The 23,943-nt window shown below is 35.6% G+C and overlaps 4 protein-coding genes, 1 long non-coding RNA gene and 1 pseudogene across 5 annotated transcripts; 4 read left to right on the top strand and 2 right to left on the bottom strand.

Moving 5' to 3' along the window:
• Window positions 1-602: 602 nt before the first annotated feature.
• On the top strand, window positions 603-2,483 carry LOC147933336 (uncharacterized). Its single transcript, XR_015574441.1, has 3 exons — window positions 603-1,824; window positions 1,924-1,999; window positions 2,234-2,483. It is a non-coding gene; the product is annotated as an uncharacterized LOC147933336 (long non-coding RNA).
• A 5,737-nt stretch (window positions 2,484-8,220) lies between these two features.
• LOC147933335 (uncharacterized) lies at window positions 8,221-10,163 on the top strand. Its single transcript, XM_087477409.1, has 4 exons — window positions 8,221-8,985; window positions 9,171-9,299; window positions 9,370-9,840; window positions 10,041-10,163. Exons 1-4 carry the CDS (start codon window positions 8,221-8,223, stop codon window positions 10,161-10,163), a joined length of 1,488 nt encoding a protein of 495 aa, XP_087333535.1.
• An 848-nt stretch (window positions 10,164-11,011) lies between these two features.
• On the top strand, window positions 11,012-12,820 carry LOC104733953 (transcription factor MYB115-like; annotated as a pseudogene).
• Window positions 12,821-14,858: 2,038 nt separating this feature from the next.
• On the bottom strand, window positions 14,859-16,778 carry LOC104732793 (glutaredoxin-C2). Its single transcript, XM_010452374.2, has 4 exons — window positions 16,463-16,778; window positions 16,119-16,207; window positions 15,357-15,455; window positions 14,859-15,230 (listed from the first exon to the last, which is right to left on the bottom strand). Exons 1-4 carry the CDS (start codon window positions 16,516-16,518, stop codon window positions 15,139-15,141), a joined length of 336 nt encoding a protein of 111 aa, XP_010450676.1. The 5' UTR covers window positions 16,519-16,778; the 3' UTR covers window positions 14,859-15,138.
• Window positions 16,779-18,391: 1,613 nt separating this feature from the next.
• LOC104732792 (cysteine-rich receptor-like protein kinase 42) lies at window positions 18,392-21,493 on the top strand. Its single transcript, XM_010452373.2, has 6 exons — window positions 18,392-19,388; window positions 19,496-19,609; window positions 19,780-20,130; window positions 20,231-20,465; window positions 20,560-20,704; window positions 20,793-21,493. Exons 1-6 carry the CDS (start codon window positions 18,650-18,652, stop codon window positions 21,162-21,164), a joined length of 1,956 nt encoding a protein of 651 aa, XP_010450675.2. The 5' UTR covers window positions 18,392-18,649; the 3' UTR covers window positions 21,165-21,493.
• Window positions 21,494-21,753: 260 nt separating this feature from the next.
• On the bottom strand, window positions 21,754-22,904 carry LOC104732791 (putative cytochrome c oxidase subunit 5C-4). Its single transcript, XM_010452372.3, has 3 exons — window positions 22,781-22,904; window positions 22,075-22,288; window positions 21,754-21,948 (listed from the first exon to the last, which is right to left on the bottom strand). The coding sequence occupies exon 2, from the start codon at window positions 22,277-22,279 to the stop codon at window positions 22,082-22,084; it is 198 nt and encodes a 65-aa protein (XP_010450674.1). The 5' UTR covers window positions 22,280-22,288; window positions 22,781-22,904; the 3' UTR covers window positions 21,754-21,948; window positions 22,075-22,081.
• Between the last annotated feature and the right edge of the window lie 1,039 nt (window positions 22,905-23,943).

Below are 23,943 nucleotides of genomic sequence, written 5' to 3'. Positions count from 1 at the left end.
TTTCGCAAGGTTTAGATATTCGTTGTCTAAGGAATATTTGCTTGAGGCATGTAAGACATCCCAATTTGATCAGGAGCACTTAGGAGTCGATTACCCCATCCTTAGGAGCTTTTGCATCTTGATTGTTTAGCTTTTTACTTATAACTCGACCCCTTACCCGAACTGGTACTCGATCACCAGCTTCGTGTATACCTTCGAGTTATTCATCCTTGTCTTCTTGATCTGATCATCCCACTTGATCATGTACCCGAATGCTTCCATCGAGTACTTAGGTCGTGCGGTTCTTGTCCTTTTATTTACTTTTGCTTACTTTAGGTTGTTAGATAAAACCCCCATTATTGCTTGGTTTGACTTGCATTGTTCTAATCATATCTTATCTGCTTGCATAACAACCATTTGGATTGATAACCCTTTGTACTACAACTGCATAGAGAATTGATACCCTGGGTGAAAATCCTGTTATCAATTTGGCGCCGTTGCCATTTGGTTGAATTTTGTTTGCTACGTTTAAGATCTCAACACTTGCTAGATCAAGTTCTTTTTCTATCCATCGGTTCAGAACTGACTTGTTTACTTTCGTTTTTGTTTGTTTTGCATTTTAGGTACAACTCGACCCGTCACTCGATCACCTGGATCGGGTAGACCTTCGTGTACTCACTCGGTTAACTGATTATACATGCAAACACGATCCAAGGATAGCCAACACTTGAGTCCTTTCATAGACAACATCACAGACCAAGGTTACTCCGTCAACAACAAGTCCAGCAACCGCAACCAACCACAATTGAGGAGATCATGAATAATCAGAATGGTCCACCAGCTCCTCAAGAGATGACCAATATAGGAGCAGGAGATGCTCCATCTACTCATAGTCAAAGAGATGGCATTGTGCCACCTGCTGTTCAAAACAACAACTTTGAGATCAAGAGTAGTCTCATCCAGACGATTCAGAGTAACAAGTTTTATGGACTGCCAATGGAGGACCCATTGGATCACCTGGATGAATTCGATATGCTCTGTAGCCTCACAAAGATCAATGGAGTTAGTGAAGATGGATTCAAACTCTGGCTTTTCCCATTTTCTTCAGAGGTAAGAGAACGCGAAGCATGGAAAAGACAATCCGCCTTCGTATTTGACGCACGCGGGATCCAAAAGATGGAGAATAGTGGGAAGGACTCCAACGAGTTAAACTCATCGAGCAAGTTGGAGAAGGATAGCCAATTTTCAAGAGACTGCACCATAGTGAGTAACTCAGCACAATCTGTAAAGCCCGTGTCCCAAAGAAAAGTGGAAGAACCGATCAATTTATGTGAAATCATGAAATTGCCCGGTTTGGTTTAAGTTCACCCGGTTTAGAGCCGGTTTTGGGAAATCCTAAGTGATGTATTTATAATGATATGGAAGCCTCTTCTCTATATTTGGTCGCGGCTGTTATTCAGTACTTGTGTTGAGAGGAAGAAAGAGAGAGAGAGAGAGGAGAGAGCCTGTTGTGGTGTGAAGGAGATTAAAGGAGAAGGAGCAGAATCGTTAGGGTTTGGAAGGAAACAGTTTATATATTAAATCGTTTTCAAAGATAACGAAATTTGATAGAGTTATTCTCAAGCCTTTCATTGTAATTCTCCTTTTTACAGAACTAGATTTGGATTTAAACTCTGTGAGTTATGGGCAGTTTTGTCGGACACGTTCTTTTAGTCGTGAGTTGAGACGAGCGGATGTTTCGGGATCGATTGTGGGATCATTTGAGATCTGATCGTGCAGAAATTTTGTGGGACGCTTCTGGACGTCTGGACCTTGCTTTTCACCGGAGGGATTGGAAAGTTAACGGTTAGTTTTGATTTCGTGGTCTCACTTGTGAGGTTGTTTTTTTCTGATTTTTCGAGCCGTTTGTTTTCAATGTTTGTTTGTTGTTGTGATTGGTTGTAGGAGCGAGTTTGGTTGTTCTTGGATATTGGAGAGCTTCAATTTTGGCTGTAGTTATTTTCGTGAATCACTTGTTAAGGTGAGTGCGTGACCATGAGCTTATCTAAGCGATTGGGTTGTATGACTTGTTTTGTGTGATGATATGTAGGTGTGGTGAATGTGTCATTGGGTGACATGTTCAATGACTGGTTTGTTATGTTTTATTTGTGGTTGTACTCTCAATTTGTTTGTGTGTATAGCTCGTAGATGGGGGAAATCGCCTCACCGGGTATTTTTGGTAATACTCACGCATCTCATTGTGTTTGTGGTGCAGGTAATGTGTAGGTGGAATCATGGCTATGAGGAGGAGGATGATCTGGGTCTCGGTTTTGTGATGTTGGCTTTTAGTGTTTGTGTTTCTGGAACCTGGTTTAGAAACATGTTAGGGTGATGGTTTTAATTGGTTATAATTGATATGGTATTTATATTAAATTGGAGTTGGTTTGATATGCCTTCCGCTGTGTATGTTGGTTATTGATAGTTTGTTTGATGGTTACAATTAAATATCATGGGGTATTTAATTATACTATTTATTATATATTATTGTTACTAAAAAAACCGGTCGGGTTGTTTTACAATCAATCTCGAAATGTTGACAAGCGGTCCATGCAACACGTATCCGCTCAATGGCCAACAAGAACGCTTCTAACTCCGAATGCAGGGGGAGGGGCTCCGCCTTAGACACTTGGCCCCCAACAACAAGGTTCGCTCCTCACCAACGCAATAACACCAGCCCAATCCTGAATGCACATTGGTTGCTTTCCAAGAACCATCAATCTGACAATGAGGTGAAGAAACCTTGACATCCGAAGACGGAGATAGAGCTGACATGACCGCCATAAAAGATAGCGCCTCTTTCCAGGCTAACTTATCGCCCAAACCCTGAGCAATTATATCATTCGTCTCGATCGATCTCTAAACCTTGAAACTTTTTTATTTATGACCTTCCAGATTGCCTATAAATTATGTGGTAATTGAAGAAGTCGATCATGATCACCATGTTGAGAGGCATCCCTCCAGAAAAGAAAATCCGAATTTGAGTACACCGACTTATATGGAAAAGCCTCTGACGAGACCAGAGTCGGAGATAAATTTCAAACTTCACACGAGCGAGGGCATTCAAAGAAAACATAATTAATAGTCTTAACCGCAGAGTCACACCTTTTACAACAAATATCAAATTGGACATCTTGGTGTATCTATTTAGTAGTTTTTAATTACTAAAAATATTTATTTTATATTTTTGTTAAATTTAATTTTATTTAAAAAACTTCAAACCCGCACATCAGGCAGGTTCTAATCTAGTATATATATAAACTGAACTCTTAAGTGAAAAAATAAAACAAGAATAACCTGAAACCAAATTGAACACGCTAAATCCTAATGTACACCTGATTTTTTAGTGCATTTACTCGCATAATTATGGTTTATAAATTACAAAGTCTTTTATATAACTGTATAGTTTATTTCGTTTAAATTAAAAGTAAATAATACTCCCTCCGTTCTAATTTAGTTGTCGTTCTAGGATTTAATTTTTGTTTCATATTAGTTGTCGTTTTAGATTTTTAATGCAGATGTTTGATGAATATTCCAATCTTATCCCTGCTGTTTTAAAGTTTTAACCAATGAAAAAAGAGAATTTGTTAAAAATACCCCTTTTGATATACGCTTTTTCAAAAATACCATCTTTTCTGGCCATATTTATTTTTGCCATCTTTTAATTTTTAATGACCATTTTACCCTTAGATAAAAATTATTTTATTTAATAAAAAGAAAAAGAAAATTTTCCCGCCAAAAAATTTCCGACATATTTTTCCGCCAAAAAAAATTTACAAGGTTTTTAAAAGGTTTTATAAGTTTTCTACCTTATAAAAGCCTTATAAACACCTTGTAAAGGCTTTTACAAGATTTTTTAAAGAGTTTTAAAAGGTTTTTTAAACAACTTGTAAACGCTTTTACAAGATTTTTACAAGGTTTTTAAAAGGTTTTTAAAGTTTTTTAAAAGGTTTTCAAATGGTTTTTGAAAAGATTTTTAAAATGGTTTTAAACACCTTGTAAAAGTGTTTATAAGATTTTTAAAAGGGTTTTAAAAGGTTTTTAACACCTTGTAAACGCTTTTAAAAGCTTTTTAAAAGCATTTACAAAGTTTTTAAAAGGGTTTACAATGTGTTTAAAAACCTTTTAAAAACCTTGTAAACGCTTTTAAAAGTTTTTTAAAAGCGTTTACAATGTTTTTAAAAGGTATAAATTTTAATATTTTTGGCGGGAAAAAATTTCGATTTTGGCGGGAATTTTTTTTTTTTGCAGGAAAAAATAATTTTTTTCGGGAAAATTTTTCGATTTTGGCGGGAAAAAAAATTTTTGGCGGGAAAATATTTTCGATTTTGATGACTGTACATTTTTGCTGTCACTCAAAAAGGGTAATTTGGTCATTTTGTATATAAAGAGGAGTAGTTTTAAAAATGGTCAACATGAAGGGGTATTTTTAAAAAGGGGTATGGAAAAAGGGGCATTTTTGAGAATGCCCCATGAAAAAATTATAAAATATATTAATGAAGGGCAAAACATAAAATTTAATAGTTTCCTTAATTTGTGTGCAAAACCCTTAAAGGACAGTTAAACTAGAACGGAGGGAGTATATAGTTTTATGAATATGAATATCAACTCATTTCTAATGCATTTGTCCTGCATAGGCGTGTCTAACTGTGACTAAAGAATCTATGAAAGGAAATGAAATTTCAAACTCACGAGCCGCAGGGTTTGATATGATACTTTTTGGTACTTAGGGATTATCGAATTAAGGTTAGTTTTTATGTCCACTCTCTTTCTAGCGCTAAATATTGGGGGTGGATCCTCACTCCCACAAAAGACCCAGCCCATAAAAGGCCCAAGTAAGTGTACAAGCCAAGGAAGGTTATTTTGGTCTTTTCAAGGGACGAACCGATACGACTACCTATAAATACGGACGTACGGCGTTTGAGAAAAGGATCTGCGAAAAAGAGGAAAGAATATGATTACAAAGAGAATAAGCGCTCTCTCGTCCAAAGCATAGAATCGACGAGCTCACAGCTCGTCCATTATCTTTCCTTTCACTGTTTAGACTTGTCTAGTCTATTTTGTAGCCCGACTTATTGTGCCCCGGAACCAAATTATAAAGAGAATTTTTATCTCCTTTTACCAAACTAAACTCTCTAATTGTGACCAATTCCGACATCAACACTGAACAGTTTGGCCACTGGGATTAAATAAAATTCCTTCTCGGTTTAGCAAGATCGGTGCCTTAATGCACATTGTTTTTTGGAAGAGTAGCTCATGAGGTAATCTAACTTGCTGAGAAAGAATAAGTTACGCTCATGAGAGGAATATGTATATGTGTTGATTGACAAGGATGCGAATACCTACAACATTAGTGAGTGAAATGTTTGGTAGGACAAATGAGAGTTGTCTTCATGTAGGGATTACATAGTTAGGATGTAGGATAAGTATAACTGGAGAAAGATCTAGTTTATTCGAGACGGAGAAATGAACGGAAGGACTAGAATTCGTACAAAAAAAATTGCATAAAGGTGAATGAAAATTGTTCATGTATGTGGGTGTGAGAACGAAAATTGTTCATGTATGTGGGTGTGAGAACGAAAATTCCGTCCACTAGCCCATCCTGTTTACTAGATGTAGTGAAGAGGTATTCATAAGGAATACATATTCTTTGACCGGTCGTTGACTAAATAATGTTTTGACAGATGGAACATGACATTAGAATTCTTGGCTTGGTAAGGTAGCTAATTATGCAAACACATCATATTCATAGAAATAAAGCATGTATTTCATGATCAAACTAGGCACAAGTCTCTTGTGACATGATGTGATATTTCCTGCTCACAAGTTCGCTTTTGGTTTAATAACTTGAGTTTGTAATGTTCGGTTACTATTTTCAATTTGTACTTGGTTTGTCCTTACAAACTCTTATGTAATGTTCTTTATCCAGTTGGCGAAGGAATCAATAAAAAAAATACATCTTTTTTTTCTACTCTCATTTTCTCCCTTTCTTCCATCATCATCATCCATAACCATGAATCCAAATCCTATAAGGTAACACTTCTTCTACCTATTAGGGTTTGGCGTTATTTGGCGTCCAAGAGATATAAGCTCCTAAGACTTTCTTATAGATTTGTATTCACATGTACCATATGAAGATGTAATTATTCTGTCTCATGCAGTTGATCTATGACACAAGAAGTGATACAACATGTTGATGTTTTGTGAGCGTGTCTAGTTTCTAGAAATTTTGAGAGAATGAAAGATAAGAGCTTGTTTGGAGGATAGATCAAATGAAGAAGACAATTTTATCCTTGATGTGTAACGCCCTGACCGCCACCTCTTAGTGGTCTCCATGTCTACTTCCAGTCCATGGGTCCACCTTCCTTAATGGGCCTCACGTCCTCTCACGTCCATATCCGACGGTCGGTTTGCTACATCCGGAAGGTTTTAGAGACTTGTTACCATCTCTACAAATCACCATATGAACATCTTTTCTTGTGTTCTGTTCTTACCCGCACAGTTCCGACAATCACTTCCCGGAAGATCACCCATCCTGAGACTACTCCAACTCAAACATGCTTAATTGTGTAGTTCTCTCAAGACCCTTAACCGAAAAGAGAAGTGCACTTTGGTGACATAGGTGGTCAAATCAATTCTTTTAAACATCTCCCCAAGTCTCTGAAACCGGGGTATCACATATGATGAAATTGAAGTTTGACAAGGAAAATGAAAGAGTAATTACGAGGAATAAACACAATAATGATTTTGAATAGATTGAACTGGTTTTGGGGGACTTGAAGTTTGGCTCTCAGTTTAGGTTAGTTAACACATCGTGAACAAATAACGAAATAGATTGATATTTATCAAATGAGTAATGCAAAATCGTATACAAGTATTAGTGTTTTCTTTGTCAATGATTTGTCTGCCCTAATCCTCCTCTTGATACATCTATTTATATCTCTTTTTCCTTGACTTCATCGCTACTCGCTTCCCCGAAGATCTCGCTTCGCCCATCTCGATCCTATCAACAGACCTGCGATCTTCTCTGCCGATGGACCCGAGATGCTCTGCCTCGAATCTCCACCTTGCATCTGGGCCTTATGCCAGTAACCGTCGTGTCCAACTTTTCGTGTTGGGTCTTTATCGTTGGGCCTTGACTTAGCCGAAACCCATCACCAACACTTCTGGAATTTAAAAAGGTTCTCTTATGTGATTAGGAAATCATGTTGGCTATAAAATAAGGTGTTCGACACGTCCTTTAGAGGTAAGAAAGCTGTAGTTGAGAAGTACGCAACCGAAAACAAAAGAATACAGTTTTGACTAAGAAGAAACTCAAGTTAGAGGTTAAAGTCGTTGAAGCAGATAAGTATGCAATGGAAAATAAGAAAAAAAAAACATCACAAACTAAAGTACAACTTGAAGAATCATAAAATAATTTGAGAATTCTTAATAATGGCACAAAGCAGTTGGATCATATTTTGAATACTGGCAAGACTAATAGGTATGGCTTTGGATTTAAAGGAAAAAACCAGATCATGTGTTTGTTTATGATGGAAAATTTACGTTTGCATCAGGAACTGTGACATATACTGCAACTGTGATAAAATCTAGAATTGTGACAGAACTTACGATAGAGACAACATTTGTGAAAGAAATTGGAACCAAGGTGTTTATGGTGTTGTTGGGCATATTAGGCCAAGGCGAACCTCGATGAATTTTCCATCCCACTTGTCATCGTTTTGGTATTGTTGGGCATATTAGACCAAAGTGTTTTATATTCTTAGAGAAATCAAATGGAGAAGGCTTATCTTGTGAAATTTCGTGTTCCAACATTTTATCATTGTGGAGTTCAAGAACATATTAAAAACTGTTTCATATTTATTCGAGAATTCAGCCATGAAGGTGTATAAGTTGCACGAAGATTTGGGTTTAGGAAAGATGATTTATATGGAGATGGTGCAATAGGCTATTGACCTCGTTTTTTTAGTAAAAAGTAGAAATTTTTTACCCTAAGATGAATTCAGTCATGATGGGAACAAAATTTTCTACCAAAATATAAAACTTTTTCCGTAAGAGCTTCCTTACATGTCTAGCATGTGTCTGAACAGTTCAAAAAAGATATTTACAACACAAATCACATCATTGCTAAAATTAATAAAGCTTTTCAAATCCAAAAAAAAACTTTTATAAAGAGAAAACTTTTACAATTAAAATCTTACTTACATGTCTATTAAGTCAGTTGCGACAGCCGTCTCGACGTTTGTGATGTCCTGTTTTCGGTTACCGAAAACGAAAACATCCAAACTTACGAGTGCGGTGGCCAACTTCTGGTGGAGTTCTAATGGTCAATCTGGAGGCATGCATTGGATCGCTTGGGACAAGCTTTGCTGTAGTAAGCAGCTGGGTGGATTGGGGTTTAAAAGTGTTGATGCCTTTAACACGGCATTGTTGGCTAAACAGTTATGGCGTTTGATGGATTTCCCGGATTCCCTGTTTGCTAGGGTTTTCAAGAGTAGGTATTACCGAAATTCAAATCCTATGGATCCAATACGGTCATACTTTCCATCCTATGGATGGAGAAGCATTGTTTCAGCTCGCTCTCTGGTTAATAAAGGGCTTATTAAACGGGTTGGCTCTAGGGAATCCATTTCAGTATGGCATGATCCCTGGATACCGGCTCAATCCCCGAGACCAGCTTTAAGTAACGGTTCTTTTAAGGATCCAAACCTCCGTTTGACTCATTTAATTGATCGTCAAACGAATACTTGGCGTCGAGATCTGCTCTTTGAGCATTTTGATCCCATGGATGCAACTTTGATAGACGCTTTGCCTTTAAGTAATTGTCCGAAGGATGATTACTGGGGTTGGCATTTTACAAAACATGGAAAATACACGGTCAAATCAGGGTATGCGGTGGAGCGTTTAGCCATCCCACACACTTTTCAGACTTCGGGGGAAGGTCCAGAGATAACCTCACTTCTGGCTAAGGTTTGGGGAGTTCCATGTCCGCCAAAAATGCAGCATTTTATGTGGCAAGTCTTGACAGGCTGTATTTTGGTATCGGTTAATTTGAGACGACGCGGGCTTGACTGTGATGAACTGTGTACACGATGGGCGGGGCCGAGGTGGAGGATATCAATCATGCTATCTTCCTGTGTCCTCCCGCTCGACAGGCATGGGCATTAGCACATGTTACTGTGGGGTCGCTTCTCTTCCCTTCAGAATCTGTCTATGCTAATATGGATCATTTCTTGGGTTCCAAACCCGGGTTCACAAGCGGCAGTTTTTCCTTGGTTAATGTGGTATATCTGGAAAGTTTGGAACGTACGGTTTTTCGAGAATGAGGTGGAACGGCCTGACGTGGTTGTCCAGGTGGCGGTAGGAGAGATGCAGACTTGGCAGCAGGCACAGGTGGAGCCCGAGCAGGACGAAGTTGCTTCCTCCCCGCGTGCTCTGTCTACCAGGCCTCTGGGATGTCACTTACCGTCGGGTTTTTCAGGTCATCAGTGTTTCGTTGATGGTTCGTGGAAAGACACGAATGTTTTTGCAGGTGCAGGATGGATGTGCACTTCTTCACATGGCGCCCCTTTGTATGGTGCAACCAACTACCGGTGCAGTTTGTCTCCGTTGCATGCAGAAGTTGAAGCTTTCATTTGGGCGATGCACTGTATGATTGGACATGATTTCCGAGAGGTGGTTTTTTATGCGGACTGTTCTGACTTGGTGAAGATGGTGTCTTCGCCCCAGGATTGGCCGGCCTTTGCACCTTATCTAGACGATATCCAGAGTGACAGGGAGGAATTTTCTTCTTTTTCTTTGGTTTACGTTAATAGAAATGCTAATGTACGAGCGGACTCTTTAGCGCGCCGTGCGCATTCGTCTCCGCATCATATTTTGTTTGTAAACAACTTTCCCGCAGGACGAAGTTGCTTCCTCCCCACGTGCTCTGTCTACCAGGCCTCTGGGATGTCACTTACCGTCGGGTTTTTCAGGTCATCAGTGTTTCGTTGATGGTTCGTGGAAAGATACGAATGTTTTTGCAGGTGCAGGATGGATGTGCACTTCTTCACATGGCGCCCCTTTGTATGGTGCAACCAACTACCGGCGCAGTTTGTCTCCATTGCATGCAGAAGTTGAAGCTTTCATTTGGGCGATGCGCTGTATGATTGGACATTATTTCCGAGAGGTGATTTTTTATACGGACTGTTCTGACTTGGTGAAGATGGTGTCTTCGCCCTAGGATTGGCCGGCCTTTGCACCTTTTCTAGACGATATCCAGAGTGACAGGGAGGAATTTTCTTCTTTTTCTTTGGTTTACGTTAATAAAAATGCTAATGTACGAGTGGATTCTTTAGTGCGCCGTGCGCGTTTGTCTCCGTATCATATTTTGTTTGTAAGCAACTTTCCCGCAAATTGGCTCGTTTGAGATGATTTCTTTTTCGTTGACAAAAAAAAAATGTCTATTACGTGTCTAAAGATTTCGAGAATTCTTCTGGAAGACACAAAATTCCTAATAAGCCATAATGATTTCAAGATTCTGATTTCTTTCCAAAACATGACTATTTTATCCTTGAGCATTGGACTAATCTTAATTTATAAGAGTACTTTAATTGTCGAATTGTATTTATTGCACGTAAATGTTCTTTTGTTGCATTATACTAGCTTTTTAAAAAAATTATCAAAATTTACCATTAATATATTTTGAATGAAGTAATTCTTTAAATCATATTGACTACAATATTTATGAATGGCTAAAGATTTTATTGTTCACATAAAGATTTTATCACTAAGACTCGTTTTTACATTTTGTCATTTTTAGTCAACTTTAAGGAGTGCATTACATTTATGGATTCATCTTTGTAGAGCTCAAGTTCCGGTTTCCCTTTCTACATTTATATATAGTTTCCGGTCAATGATTTTTCTTTTTATCTCTTTTCTTCCTCTTGTATTTTTGATCTCAACCAAAATATTTCTTGATTTCATATCTAGAATTAATCGGCTTTTGGATTGTCTTAAAGCTCGAGCTGGTGTTGAAAATAGGGTTGCCGACGAACCTCTACGATGATAATCTCATTAAATCTCACCGATTTCATACTGATGATGTATCTTATGTACAAAAAGATCATCTTAAATCTCTTAAGTGATAGTTTAACTCTTTCTTCTTGTAATGGATGGGCTCAACCTTCTGTTTTGACTGTTGTTCCTAACATCCATCACCAAAATCTGATTCCATCGATTCCAAACCAAAATTATGATCTTCACAATTGGGTTATTGATCAAAATCATTTATTTCCCAGACTTCCTTCAACTGAAATACCCTCAAAATATCCATCTATGGGTAACCCTTCCTACTCAAACACCGATGTTTGTGAGGAATTTCAAAATAACATAACCAGCGACCTAAAATTCCCAGTGACCTATTACACCTCGTTCCCTGTAACATCAGAAGGTACATCATACAATATGCATGATTTTCAAGGAAACACTAGGTTGGAAGATGTTTCTCACAATCAAGGGCTTTTCAACGGTAGTCACGAGCCGGCCCTTGTTCATTTCATTGTTGAGTCTCAACAATTTAATGTATCAGAGCCAGAGGATATCAATAAGAGCATAACAAAAGAGACATCTAACAGGAGTCAGGAGGAGCAGGTGATTATCAAAGCCGATCAAAAGAAGAAGAAAGGCATCAGTATCAAAGAACAATGGACTCCTACCGAGGACGAGTAAGTTTTCATTTTTTTTTTGTATCATTGAAAAATTTATTGGTAATTCAGTTTGTTGATAAAAAAAAATTGATTACATTACTATTATTATTATTATTATTATTATTATTATTATTATTATTATTATTATTATTATTATTATTATTATTATTATTATTATTATTATTATTATTATTATTATTATTATTATTATTATTATTATTATTATTTTTATTATTTTTGACGATCCATTACTACAAAAAAAAATTATAATTGTTTTATGGCACATAATTATTATTGTTGAGGATTTTGTATTACAACCAGTATGTGTGGTGGGCCGTATAAATATATAGGATGTTGATGACATTGGTGAAACGTAATGGAACGAAAAAATGGACAGCAATCGCAAAAATGTTCCAAGAATTGGTAAACAGTGTAGAGAGAGGTGGCACAACCATCTCCGTCCGGACATCAAGGTAATTTTCTTCTAATAATCTTCTGTATCTATATACATAATAACGACTCACATGTGGTTATATAAGCTAGGTTAGAAACTATGTTAAACAATAAAGAATTGTATATGAACTCTATTATATATGAAATGAATATATTGTATGTGTGTTTTCAGAAAAAATCTTGGAGTGAAAAAGAAGATCAAATACTTGTTGAAGTCCACAAGCTAGTTGGCAACAAATGGACCGAAATCGCTAAAAGACTCCCTGGAAGAAGTGAAAACATTGTGAAAAATCATTGGAATGCCACAAAGCGTCGGCTACTCTCGATGAGGAACAGGAGAAGTGATTTCCTCCCTCTTGGCAAAAAAGCCCTCGAAAATTATATATGGTCTATTACAATCAACAACAATGTCTTCCTCATGAACAGAGGAGCTGATACTGTAACTGCAAACGCTGAAATGAAGAATAACAAATGTGAGCATGTTGTCGATGGGGTGAATCTGAATCTAGTTGCTAGAAGGCAGACTGCCGCAATGGTGATGGATGCGTCTACAACCGCAGTTTATGTTCCGGAGAAAACAGCGGTTACATGGGGTAATGATTTTGCAAGAGTTTATGAACCCATGGATGATACATGCATGGATGCTCATGAATGGCTGGAACTAGCTAATTTCTAATGAAGGAGATTGCTGTGCTCAAGATGTTTTCTCATTATCACCTACATGTTTAAGTCTTGTCTATCATCTATCTATCCAACTAGCTACCTATCTTTATATCTTCGGTTTTTTTTTAAGTATCATCTATTATCTATCTATCTTAATGAAAGACTATTTGTGTTTTATTTGGACAAGACATATATGATATGTAGAGTATGTTTTTAAAATCAGAAGTGACCAAGTACTTTTTTTTTTTGTATACAACAAAACTGTAGCCCTCAGAAAAATAGTTTTTACATCTGATTCTTCGCAGAAACATGCAACGCAACAAATGTGTTCACATCACGTCATATAAAAGAGTTTTACATCAATTGGTCCAAATCTTTCATATTGTGATGTCAAGTTTCAGGAAAAATTGTTCAAAGAATTAGAGGGACAGAATTGCAAATATCAAAGGAATAACTGAAATTGTTTAAAATTTGCATTAAAATTTAAAATTCATCTTGGGCATATGCCGCCCTCTTCTCTTACAAAACATGGTTCCGCCACTGGGTGCCAAATCCAAACATTGAAATTGCGGAACCGGAATTTGAGATTTTACAAAGATTAATCCATAAAAATAATGCACTCCTTAAACTTGACTAAAATGGCAAAATGTAAAAACTAGTCTTAATGATAAAAAGTTTATATGAACAATAATTTATTTCATTGAAAATATATTTTTGGTAAATTTTGACAAATTTTCTTAAAAACTATAATGCAACAAAAAAAAAACATTTACGTGCTAGAAATAAAATTCGAAAATTAAAGAATTCTTATAAATTATGATTTTTTTATGTAATAGTCCTTTAAAGATAAACTAGTCATTTTTACTTATGAGTTGGAAGAATTAAGGTAACACCAATATCTACAAGATGGTTTCTGTAGTATATAATTTTAATTCTTTTATTTTAAACTTTTATATGGTTTTTTTGAGAATTTGTTAAAAATACCCCTTTTCAAAAATACCCTATTTTCTGGCCATTTTTATTTTTGCCCTCTTTTAATTTTTAATGACCATTTTACCCTTAGATGAAAATTATTTTATTCAATAAAAAGAAAAACAAAATTTTCCCGCCAAAAAATTTCCGACATATTTTCCCGCCAAAAAATTTTCCCGCCAAAAATTTTTTTGTCAAAAAAATTTTGATAAAAAATTTCGACAAAAAAATTTTCCCGCCAAAAAAAATTTACAAGGTTTTATAAGATTTCTACCTTATAAAAGCCTTATAAACACCTTGTAAAGGCTTTTACAAGATATTTTAAAGAGTTTTAAAAGGTTTTTTAAACAACTTGTAAACGCTTTTACAAGATTTTTAAAAGGTTTTTAAAAGGTTCTCAAATAGTTTTTAAAAAGATTTTTTAAAAGGTTTTTAAACATCTTGTAAACGCTTTTACAATGTTTTTAAAAACCTTGTAAAAGTTTTTAAAAACTTTTTAAAAGGGTTTAAAAGGTTTAAAAAGCTTTTAAAAGCGTTTACAAGGTGTTTAAAAACCTTTTAAAAGCATTTACAAGCTTTTTAAAAGCATTTACAAGCTTTTTAAAAGCATTTACAAGCTTTTTAAAAGCGTTTACAATGTGTTTAAAAACCTTTTAAAAACCTTGTAAACGCTTTTAAAAGTTTTTTAAAAGCGTTTACAATGTTTTTAAAAGGTATAAATTTTAATATTTTTGGCGGGAAAAATTTTCGATTTTGGCGGGAAATTTTTTTTTTTGGCGGGAAAAAATATTTTTTTTGGGGAAAAATTTTCGATTTTTGGTGGGAAAAAAAAATTTTGGCGGGAAACTTTTTTGGTGGGAAAATATTTTCGATTTTGATGACTGTACATTCTTGCTGTCACTCAAAAAGGATAATTTGGTCATTTTGTATATAAAGAGGGGTAGTTTTAAAAATGGTCAATATGAAAGGGTATTTTTAAAAAGGAGTATAGAAAAAAGGGTATTTTTGAGAATGCCCCTATTTATAATGTTATTTAAAAGATTTATTTTAACTAAAATAGCTGCTTAATTTTCTGAAATATATTTTAATTATATACCAAAGTATACTACACTCTTCAATTGATTTAACCTGAGAGCCTAAACTCGAGTTTCTATTTAATAACAAAATGTTACCAAACGCAAATCCAGAAGATGATAACATAATGCATCAGAAGTTCAAAACCGACTTCGACATTACCACAATCTTAAAACATTTCAGAATACTTATTAACTTGACAACGAAACAAGTACTTATTGCCCGACTCAAACCATTTTATTACTGATGAAGCAATCACAAATGGATGTGCTTCTTAAGCAGAAGTTGTTGCAGTCTTTCCAGCGATAGCTCCAGCTTCAGTTAGCAGAGGAACCAACTTCCCATCTTTATGCAAGTTTGATGTTGCTACAATTGCAATAAAAATCACAAAATTTGGTTAAGGATAACAAAATTAGAGGTCCGCAACCGCAAACAGAAAAAAAAAAAAAGAAAAAGCAAAAGTTTTGAAGGGAATAGATCTAAATGTCTTACCATCGCAGCCACCGATGTGATTTCCTCCAATAAACACATTAGGCACAGTGCGTTGTCCAGTCCATTCTCCAAGAGCTGATTGAATTTGGCTACCATCACCTGTATTCAACAACAGCAGTGAATAATTCAGAAAATAGCACTACCATGTTTGAGTGTGGATTCTCTCTAGTGAGTATATATATACAAATCTGAATAAAAGTAAAACTCATAGCTCTTGCTTGTAAGATTGCTTTAAGGGTGGTAAATGATCATGCTTTCTGAAACTAATTTGACTCAAGGACGTAAGAAACACATGAACATGAGATCCCAGAGAAAAAAAGGAACATGCAAAAAAAAACCTCTACTAGAATCAAAAAACACAAACTCCAATCTCCAGAGAAAGCCGGTAACATTTATATGATGGGTTCATGAACAAAACCTATACTTTGATCAATGTAACACACATAACTCATTGCTTCTGAAAGTGCTTTTGATGATCATAAGCTTAATGAAACTATCTTGACTCATGGAAGACAGAACCACATGATCATGAGATCCAAGAGAAAACAGATACTTGGATAAAAAAAAAAAAAACTAAACATGAATCTCCAGAAAAAGTTTCTACGGTTTGATGCATGAACACAATCTATACTTGGATCAGTAAACATAAACATGAATCTCAATACACAGAGCAATAGAGCTATCCCTAAAACAGAGCAAACCCCTCGGATGAAAAAATTGTTAGAACATTCCAAAATCATGATGAAAAATTAGTGAAATTACTCTCGGTGTCGAGCTCAACGGCCTTGAACTTAGCTCCCAATTGTTGCAAAAGCTCCTTGACCCTCACGCAGTAAGGACAAAACGTCTTGCTGCAATTTCCAAAAACAACCACAGCCACACAAAATTTACCGATCAGATTACTCCCTTTTGGTACACAAAAAAAAGCGTCTAGATACATCCATGGATTCCTAATCGTATAAAAATTCCAATGAAAACAACACAATCAAAGCCATAAAAAGAAAGCACAGACCACAGATTCGAAGATTCACAAACAAAAATACAAAAAAAAAAAAAAAAAAACAGAGAGAATCGCGCAAATTGAGAAAAGAAAAGAGAAGCGGGACCTGAAAACAACGACTGAGTCGCTGTTAACGATGTCCTTAGCCTTCTGCGTCGCCATCTTCGTCGAGATTAAGAAACCTTTAAGTTTTGATCTGATCTTTTGAGGAGAAGAAGGAAATGAAAATATCAGAGAAGAGAAGAAGAAGAAGCGGATCAGTTTAGGCTTTATAAAAACGCAATATGGATGATAAAAAAGATATTTTTGTTTGTAGAATCAGTCAAACGGGGATTTTTATTTAATGCAATATCAGCCGTCGATTTTGAAACGGTGATTTAATTATTTTCCGATACGGGAAGGGAAACTGTTTTGTGTTCACCAACTTAACGATGTTTTCATTTACATTTTATGTTATTGGGCTTATTAGTGGGCCTTCGTTTTCTTTTTTTCTTCATCGCTACGTTAATAATTAATCAAGAAACAATTGGATTTTTCATTTTTGTAATGATCCTTTAATACCTTTTATAATAAAAGAGAAAATAGTACAAAAAGACTAATTACAAAGAGTTTTAACTTTTATCACATGATTTCGTTTTATTATATTTTAATTTCTTTAATATAATTGGTGAAAATAGCGTCTGTACTTCTTAAAGAATCATTTTTTTGAAATCTCAGCATTGCTTTCAATAAATTAATTACCTACATATAAAATAGAATAAAATTTAGTGTAATATAAATTTTAGGAAATCACTATTTTTTTTTAGGAAATCACTATTTTATTATATATTTTCTAATTTGATTTGTTAAGTTATGGAGAAATAATAATCAACATAAACTAATATTTAATCTGTTTTTTCCTTTTTTTTTTTTTTTTTTTTTTTTTTACATCAATCTGACAATCAGTGTTCCTTAATATGTAATCAGGCTCAAAATATTCTAGGGGCCTACGGCTTTAGGCCTCTTGGTGCAACAATAAATTCGATCACAACAATAATTTGTACAACAAATCAACGCACCCAACCACAAATAAATTTCAAGCAGATGTAGCTTAATGAACTCTACACAGTGCACACACATTATCTGTTGTTGGATCTATGATAAGAGAATGAGTCTTTATTTAGAGACATCTACTAAAGAACAAAGTTATCCATCATTACTAGAACTAATTAATCAAATTTGATTTTAAATGCTTCTGTCTAAACCTATAGAAATGATTCATGTGTGCAACAATTTCCAACGTTAATTAAGACAGGTTTGGAAAATGTGGCCGTCAACAAATAAATTTTATCATGTGGCTTAAGTTGCATACTTGCATTGCAAGTTTTAACCTTGTATTGCTAAACTTTACTACGGATTTGTAGATACGATATTTTTTTCATGAAACTTTGATAGATACACTCGTACACTGATACACATAACAAAAAGTTGATGTTATATAAAAAAATGAACTAAGATCTAACTTTTTAAAATATCAAACTAGCTAGAACAATTGTAAAGAATCAACTTAGGTTGATTAATAGTTTTATATTTGTTTTTCAATATTTGTGTCCCAAAACTCTAGACAATATTTATATATAACTGACTCCAATATTAATACGCAACGTTGTATTCCGATGAGTACGACTCGAGTCAGTATACTGAGGCGAAGATTATTGAATTTAGCTGCACCCAAACCTAACCCTACCCCACCCACTTGACGAGTTAGCCACCGACGCATAAATTAGGACGGCCCATTCTTTTAATTTCTGAAAACGATACTTCTCAATTTGAAATTATGCTTTGTGTAGTGTTCTCTTGGTTACATAGTACGTTCACACACAAATCGTAATAATATTTACAATCTTACTTACACCTTTAAGAAAAAATTGAAAAAAAAAAAAAAAAAAAAATCTATTAATGGGTTTCTTTTTCCTGAAATTTTCGAGGATAAAACCAATAAAATTTTAAAAATTTGTACTCAATTATTAAAGCAGTATGAATGTCTGAAGTATCTATCACTACTTTTAATTTGGACCTAATCAGACTCTTACAACTGTACACGTTTTCCTATCGCTTTAAATCCAGGATCCTCTATTGTGATACATGATGTCTCTATATCGTTTATCTGTATACATTCGTTTATTACATCATAGATTAGTTAAAATTCATTCAAATAGATGTTTTTTTAGTCAGTTAAGTGATTAGTATAATGCATTCAAATGCAGTCCTATATCTAAACACCAACATCACAACATAAGAAAACATTAAAAAAATGTTTTGCCTCACAAAAACAATACCGTTTCATTACATCATCTTTTTATATTCCTTCTTCGTTTTACCGTTCTTGTCTTCCTCAACCGACGATCAAAGAACCACCGTATCCGGTCTTTTCTGCGGCGGACGTAGCAGATCCTCCGCAGATCCAAACTTCATCCCAACATTCGTCGAAGACATGCATTCACTCTCTCTAAAACTAACCACACGACGTTTCGCAACTCAATCTCTAAACACCACGCCGTCTGTCTTCGCACTGATCCAATGCCACAACGATCTCTCACCGTCTGATTGCCAGCTCTGTTACGCGATCGCACGCACGCGCCTCCCTCGTTGTCTCCCTTCCTCCTCCGCAAGAATCTTCCTCGACGGTTGTTTCCTCCGTTACGAAACTTACGAGTTCTACGGCGAATCAGTCTCCGCTACGTCGGATAGTTATTCATGCAGCAACAACACCGTTTTGGATCCTCAGTTCGGGTCTCGAGTTTCGGAGACGGCGGCTAGAGTCGCGGTTACACAGAGAGGGTTCGGAGTCGCCGAAGAGAGTGGTGTGCACGCGCTTGCTCAGTGTTGGGAGAGTTTGGGGAAGGAAGATTGTAGGGTTTGTTTGGAGAAAGCTGTTAAAGAAGTGAAACGGTGCGTTTCGAGGCGAGAAGGAAGAGCTATGAACACAGGGTGTTATCTCAGATACTCTGATCACAAGTTTTACAATGGTGATGGACATCATAAAATTCATGGTAAGATTTTACTAGTTATTATGTCATATTTTCAAATTTTTGATATATGGATTGAAAAATAACTACATTATGAACCAAACTAATGGTGTGTTTTGTTTTGCTTGTAGTGATTTTTAACAAAGGAGTCATTGTGGCTATTGTCTTGACAACGTCAGCGTTTGTCATGGTCATTCTCTTGGCAACGTATGCCATTATGATAAAAGTATCAAAGACCAAACAAGGTAAAACATTCAATTAAATGCATATGTGATATGTTGAATCCATATGTAGAAGCATTCGTTTTCTAGCTTAGAACATTATTTTGATTAGGCATGTCACCTGTCACATACCCGAAATGCATATGGCAGCCTAATTTTTGATTGATTTATCTTCCTCATCTCCTCGGGATCAGAACAAAAAAACCTGGGTTTAATTTCGAGAAAATTCAACAATTCAAAGACGAAGTTCAAGTATGAGACACTAGAGAAGGCAACAGATTACTTCAACTCCAAGAAAAAACTAGGAGAAGGAGGAAACGGCACCGTTTTCTTAGGAACTCTTCCAAATTGTAAGAACGTGGCCGTGAAGAGATTAGTGTTCAACACAAGAGAATGGGTAGAAGAATTCTTCAACGAAGTGAATCTCATTAGTGGAATCCAACATAAAAACCTCGTCAAGCTTCTTGGTTGTAGCATTGAAGGACCCGAGAGCCTCTTGGTCTACGAGTACGTGCCCAACAAAAGCCTCGACCACTTTCTCTTTGGTAATAAATTCTCCTTAAGTTGATCTCTAGAAGAAAATGAATATTAAAATGTTTTGAAAACAGAGTAGAGTCTAATAGGTGACTTCTTTGTGATTTTCAGATGAATGTAAAAGCAAGGTCTTAAACTGGAGCCAGAGGCTAAATATAATCTTGGGAACAGCAGAGGGACTGGCTTACCTGCACGGTGGATCTCCAGTGAGGATTATTCATCGTGACATCAAAACTAGTAATGTTCTTCTAGACGAACAGCTCAATCCGAAGATCGCTGATTTCGGTTTGGCTCGATGTTTTGGTCCGGACAAAACTCATCTTAGTACCGGCATCGCAGGAACTCTGTAAGCGACTCAAAAACAGTAGAACCTATGATGGTCCGGATCACTACCATATTTTATGTGTTAAGCTCGAAGTTTAACTTGTCACTTTATACAGAGGTTACATGGCTCCAGAGTATGTTGTAAGAGGACAGTTAACGGAAAAAGCAGACGTTTATAGCTTTGGTGTTCTTGTTCTCGAGATTTCTTGTGGAAAAAGAAACAACGCTTTCGTACCAGTGACAGGTCATCTCCTACAAAGAGTAAGAATCCCCGAAAAAACATTTTCATCGTTATCAAAGTTTAAGGTTTCTTTGAATTTTCATATCCACCATTGTTTGTTGTATCTAGGTCTGGAACCTCTACACACTGAATAGATTGGTTGAAGCTCTTGACTCATGTCTAAAAGATGAGGTTCGTCAAGAACAAGGCCGCGAAGCAGAAGCTTGTAAAGTTCTTCGCGTGGGATTGTTATGCACGCAAGCTTCTCCATCACTAAGACCGTCGATGGAAGAAGTCATCCGCATGTTAACCGAGAGAGAACACCTGATTCCATCTCCAACCAATCCTCCATTCTTGAGGACTAGCCCTCTAACTACAGACCTAGACAACAGTAGTACTATATCTCATAGCACCAATAGTACTACGACGTTTAACACGATGGTCAAAACGGATCAAGCTTCATATACCTCTTCAGAATCTTCTACTACTCATAGAAGCTAATGATTTTTTTCCCTACAATATTAAACCAATTTCTTGAGGTAGGTACGTGTACACAAAATTCATTTGATTGCATACGAATGCATTATATCGAGCTTTCTTTTCGGTAGAACTGTCAAAATGGGCTGTCCACGTCCATTTTGACCCGTCCAACATTGTTCAGTTTGATTTTGGACAAATAGTTGTCCGTGTCCATTAACGTCCAGTCCATTAACGACCATGTCCACTTATGCCCATATTTTTATGGGCTGTCCATGAGTGTCCATTGGACAAAAATATAACATATTTTGTAAAATGAGAAATAATGGTGTAATTAACTTAGTTAGAAGAAAGTGAGAAATGTGCTTTACATTTTCCCCAAATCAATTTTAACCTAGAATTATCTGTCCAATGGACCGCCCAATGTCCAGGTTGTCCACGTCTGTTTTGTCCATGGGATTTATTGTCCACGTCCACTTAAGCCCGTTTCAATTATGGGCTTGACCGGTCCATAATGAATTAAACATAGTCCGTCCATGGACAGCCCGTCCATTTTGACAGCTCTACTTTTCGGGTAATCTGATTTTCTAGCACGAATATGGATTTCACAAACTGAATTAACAATATATCCTTTTATTAACAAAATACTAACTCTTTCAACATATATATCCGACATTTTATAACCTCCCATTGTTTCTTCTAATATTTATTGAAAAAACACAATCATTCCATGACACAACAACCTAAGACACATTCCTTAACGGGTCTTGATCTTGAATTCGTATTGGGTAACATAACAAATGCCATCCTACATCAAGAAAAAAATTACACAATCAAAATTCAGATCAGTTAAGCACACGACACACTTTCATTACATGTCGCCAAAAATGCTTATTATTTAAATATAGTGCAAGACGAAAACCGAGAAACGTACACGAGTACTACTCATCTTCCGCGACAACACTGATCTCTCCCTTCTCAAGCAAATCATAGAACTCCTTCGTTCGTCGTTGGTTGTTCCAATGATGCATTTTCCACAGCCCTCCAACCGCAATGCCTAGTGCTATTCCATATAATATCTCTTTGACTATGCTTGGTCCTTTATAGATAGCCTTCCCGATCTTCGGAACATTTGCCATTTAGGTCGCCTAATATAATATATAGTGTACTTATCAGAACATAATATTCATAAGTTCCTTCTCAATAACATAGTAAAAATTGAATTTTATCACACTAATATACAATATGGCATCAATTTAACTTTGTGTTTGTGTATACTAATACTATCACATCGTTCCAACTCCAATTTTGCATTTGTGAAAAGAAAAAGAATGATTGACATGTTGGTGTATAATAGTGTTCTGTTTTTGATTCTTCAAATACATTAGCAAATATCAGCAAACCGCAAAAGCAAACTGATATTTACTACTAGTTAAAAAAATGATAAAGATGTCAAAAATTGAAGCAAGTATAGGTTTTTGCACCGTATAAAATATGTTATGATATTCAATCAACAGAGAGGCAAAGCAAGAAATATGATAGTGTGATACAAATTACTAACAAGCGAGAGCGACAATGATGCGAGAAAATTTGTATAACTTTTGTAGGAAAATAGTAGGAAATTTTCTTAGAATCCATACCTGTAGATTAAATCAGTGATCGAAGTTACAGAGAAGCTTCAAGACTCTCATGAGACTAGAAAGATCTCACATGTAGTATAAAGGCCGAGGCATAATCCAGTGTTACGGACTTTGTAGTGATCACTTTTACAGGACGTGAACAACGGTTAAGATTAAAGATTTGAAGATCAACGGTTTGTTTGCGAGTTCATGTATGTTGTTTGACAAGTGTTACACACGTAAGCGCCTGTGAGAGCCACGTGTGTGGAAGTATGAGTTTGATTCAGCACTGGACCATGACGTATATATTTAGTTTCCTGGTTTTTCGTTTATTTTTCTTGTTTTACATATTGTTCGGAAGATTTTCGTTTATTTATCTCTTCTAAATAAACACGATAACAAAGATAAATTTTACATAATCGTATATAATACTAAAAAGATAAATTTTGCATCTGCTATATACAGTAAAACCTCTATAAATTAATAAGGTTAGGACCATAAAATTTTATTAATTTATAGAGGTTTTAATTTATCGATAAATTAATAATTATTAAATTATCGATAAATTAATATTTTATTAATTTATGAAGAAATTTTTAATTTTCATAATTTAAAAAATTTATATTATAAAATAATCTATTTTGTTATCATTCATAATATTAAAGAATTTTCTTAATTTATAATCTTGGCTATCGTAATTGTTAAGTTTAGAGTTTAGGTAAAAATTTATGATAAATGTCAGAGTCGAGGTTTGCTCTGTACTACATCTATGTGGCGTAAAGATAGATATAATGATTTCAAGGCAATAGTTTATAACCCTAGCACAGGACAAACCATAACATTACCCAACTTGATAACAAGTTGGACTCATGCGAGAGCCCAATTAGGGTATGATCTAATCAACAAGCAAGTCAAGGTATTGTGCATATCACTTTCTAAAAACCCTTTGAAAGGGCAGGCATATCAAGTTCTGACATTAGGAATAGGAGAACTGTCTGTAAAGGTATAGAGGACAACAAATCACTCAAACCGCTTGGAACGCGCCAAGCAAACGCTTTTATTCAAACTTATAAAAATTCCCTTTTACAAGTTATGAATCTAAGCCTACTATCTTGTCTATCTATCACAACACCCTGTGTAGATCTAAAAGAGTAAAATGAACACACTCACCTTCAAAGCCTTTT

Source organism: Camelina sativa, chromosome 12 (assembly GCF_030686135.1).
Source record: "Camelina sativa cultivar CO46 ecotype springtype chromosome 12, ASM3068613v1".
NCBI classification, from domain to species: Eukaryota; Viridiplantae; Streptophyta; class Magnoliopsida; order Brassicales; family Brassicaceae; genus Camelina; species Camelina sativa.
Note: the sequence above shows the minus strand (reverse complement) of the source record. Positions and strands in the feature narration are given on the sequence as shown.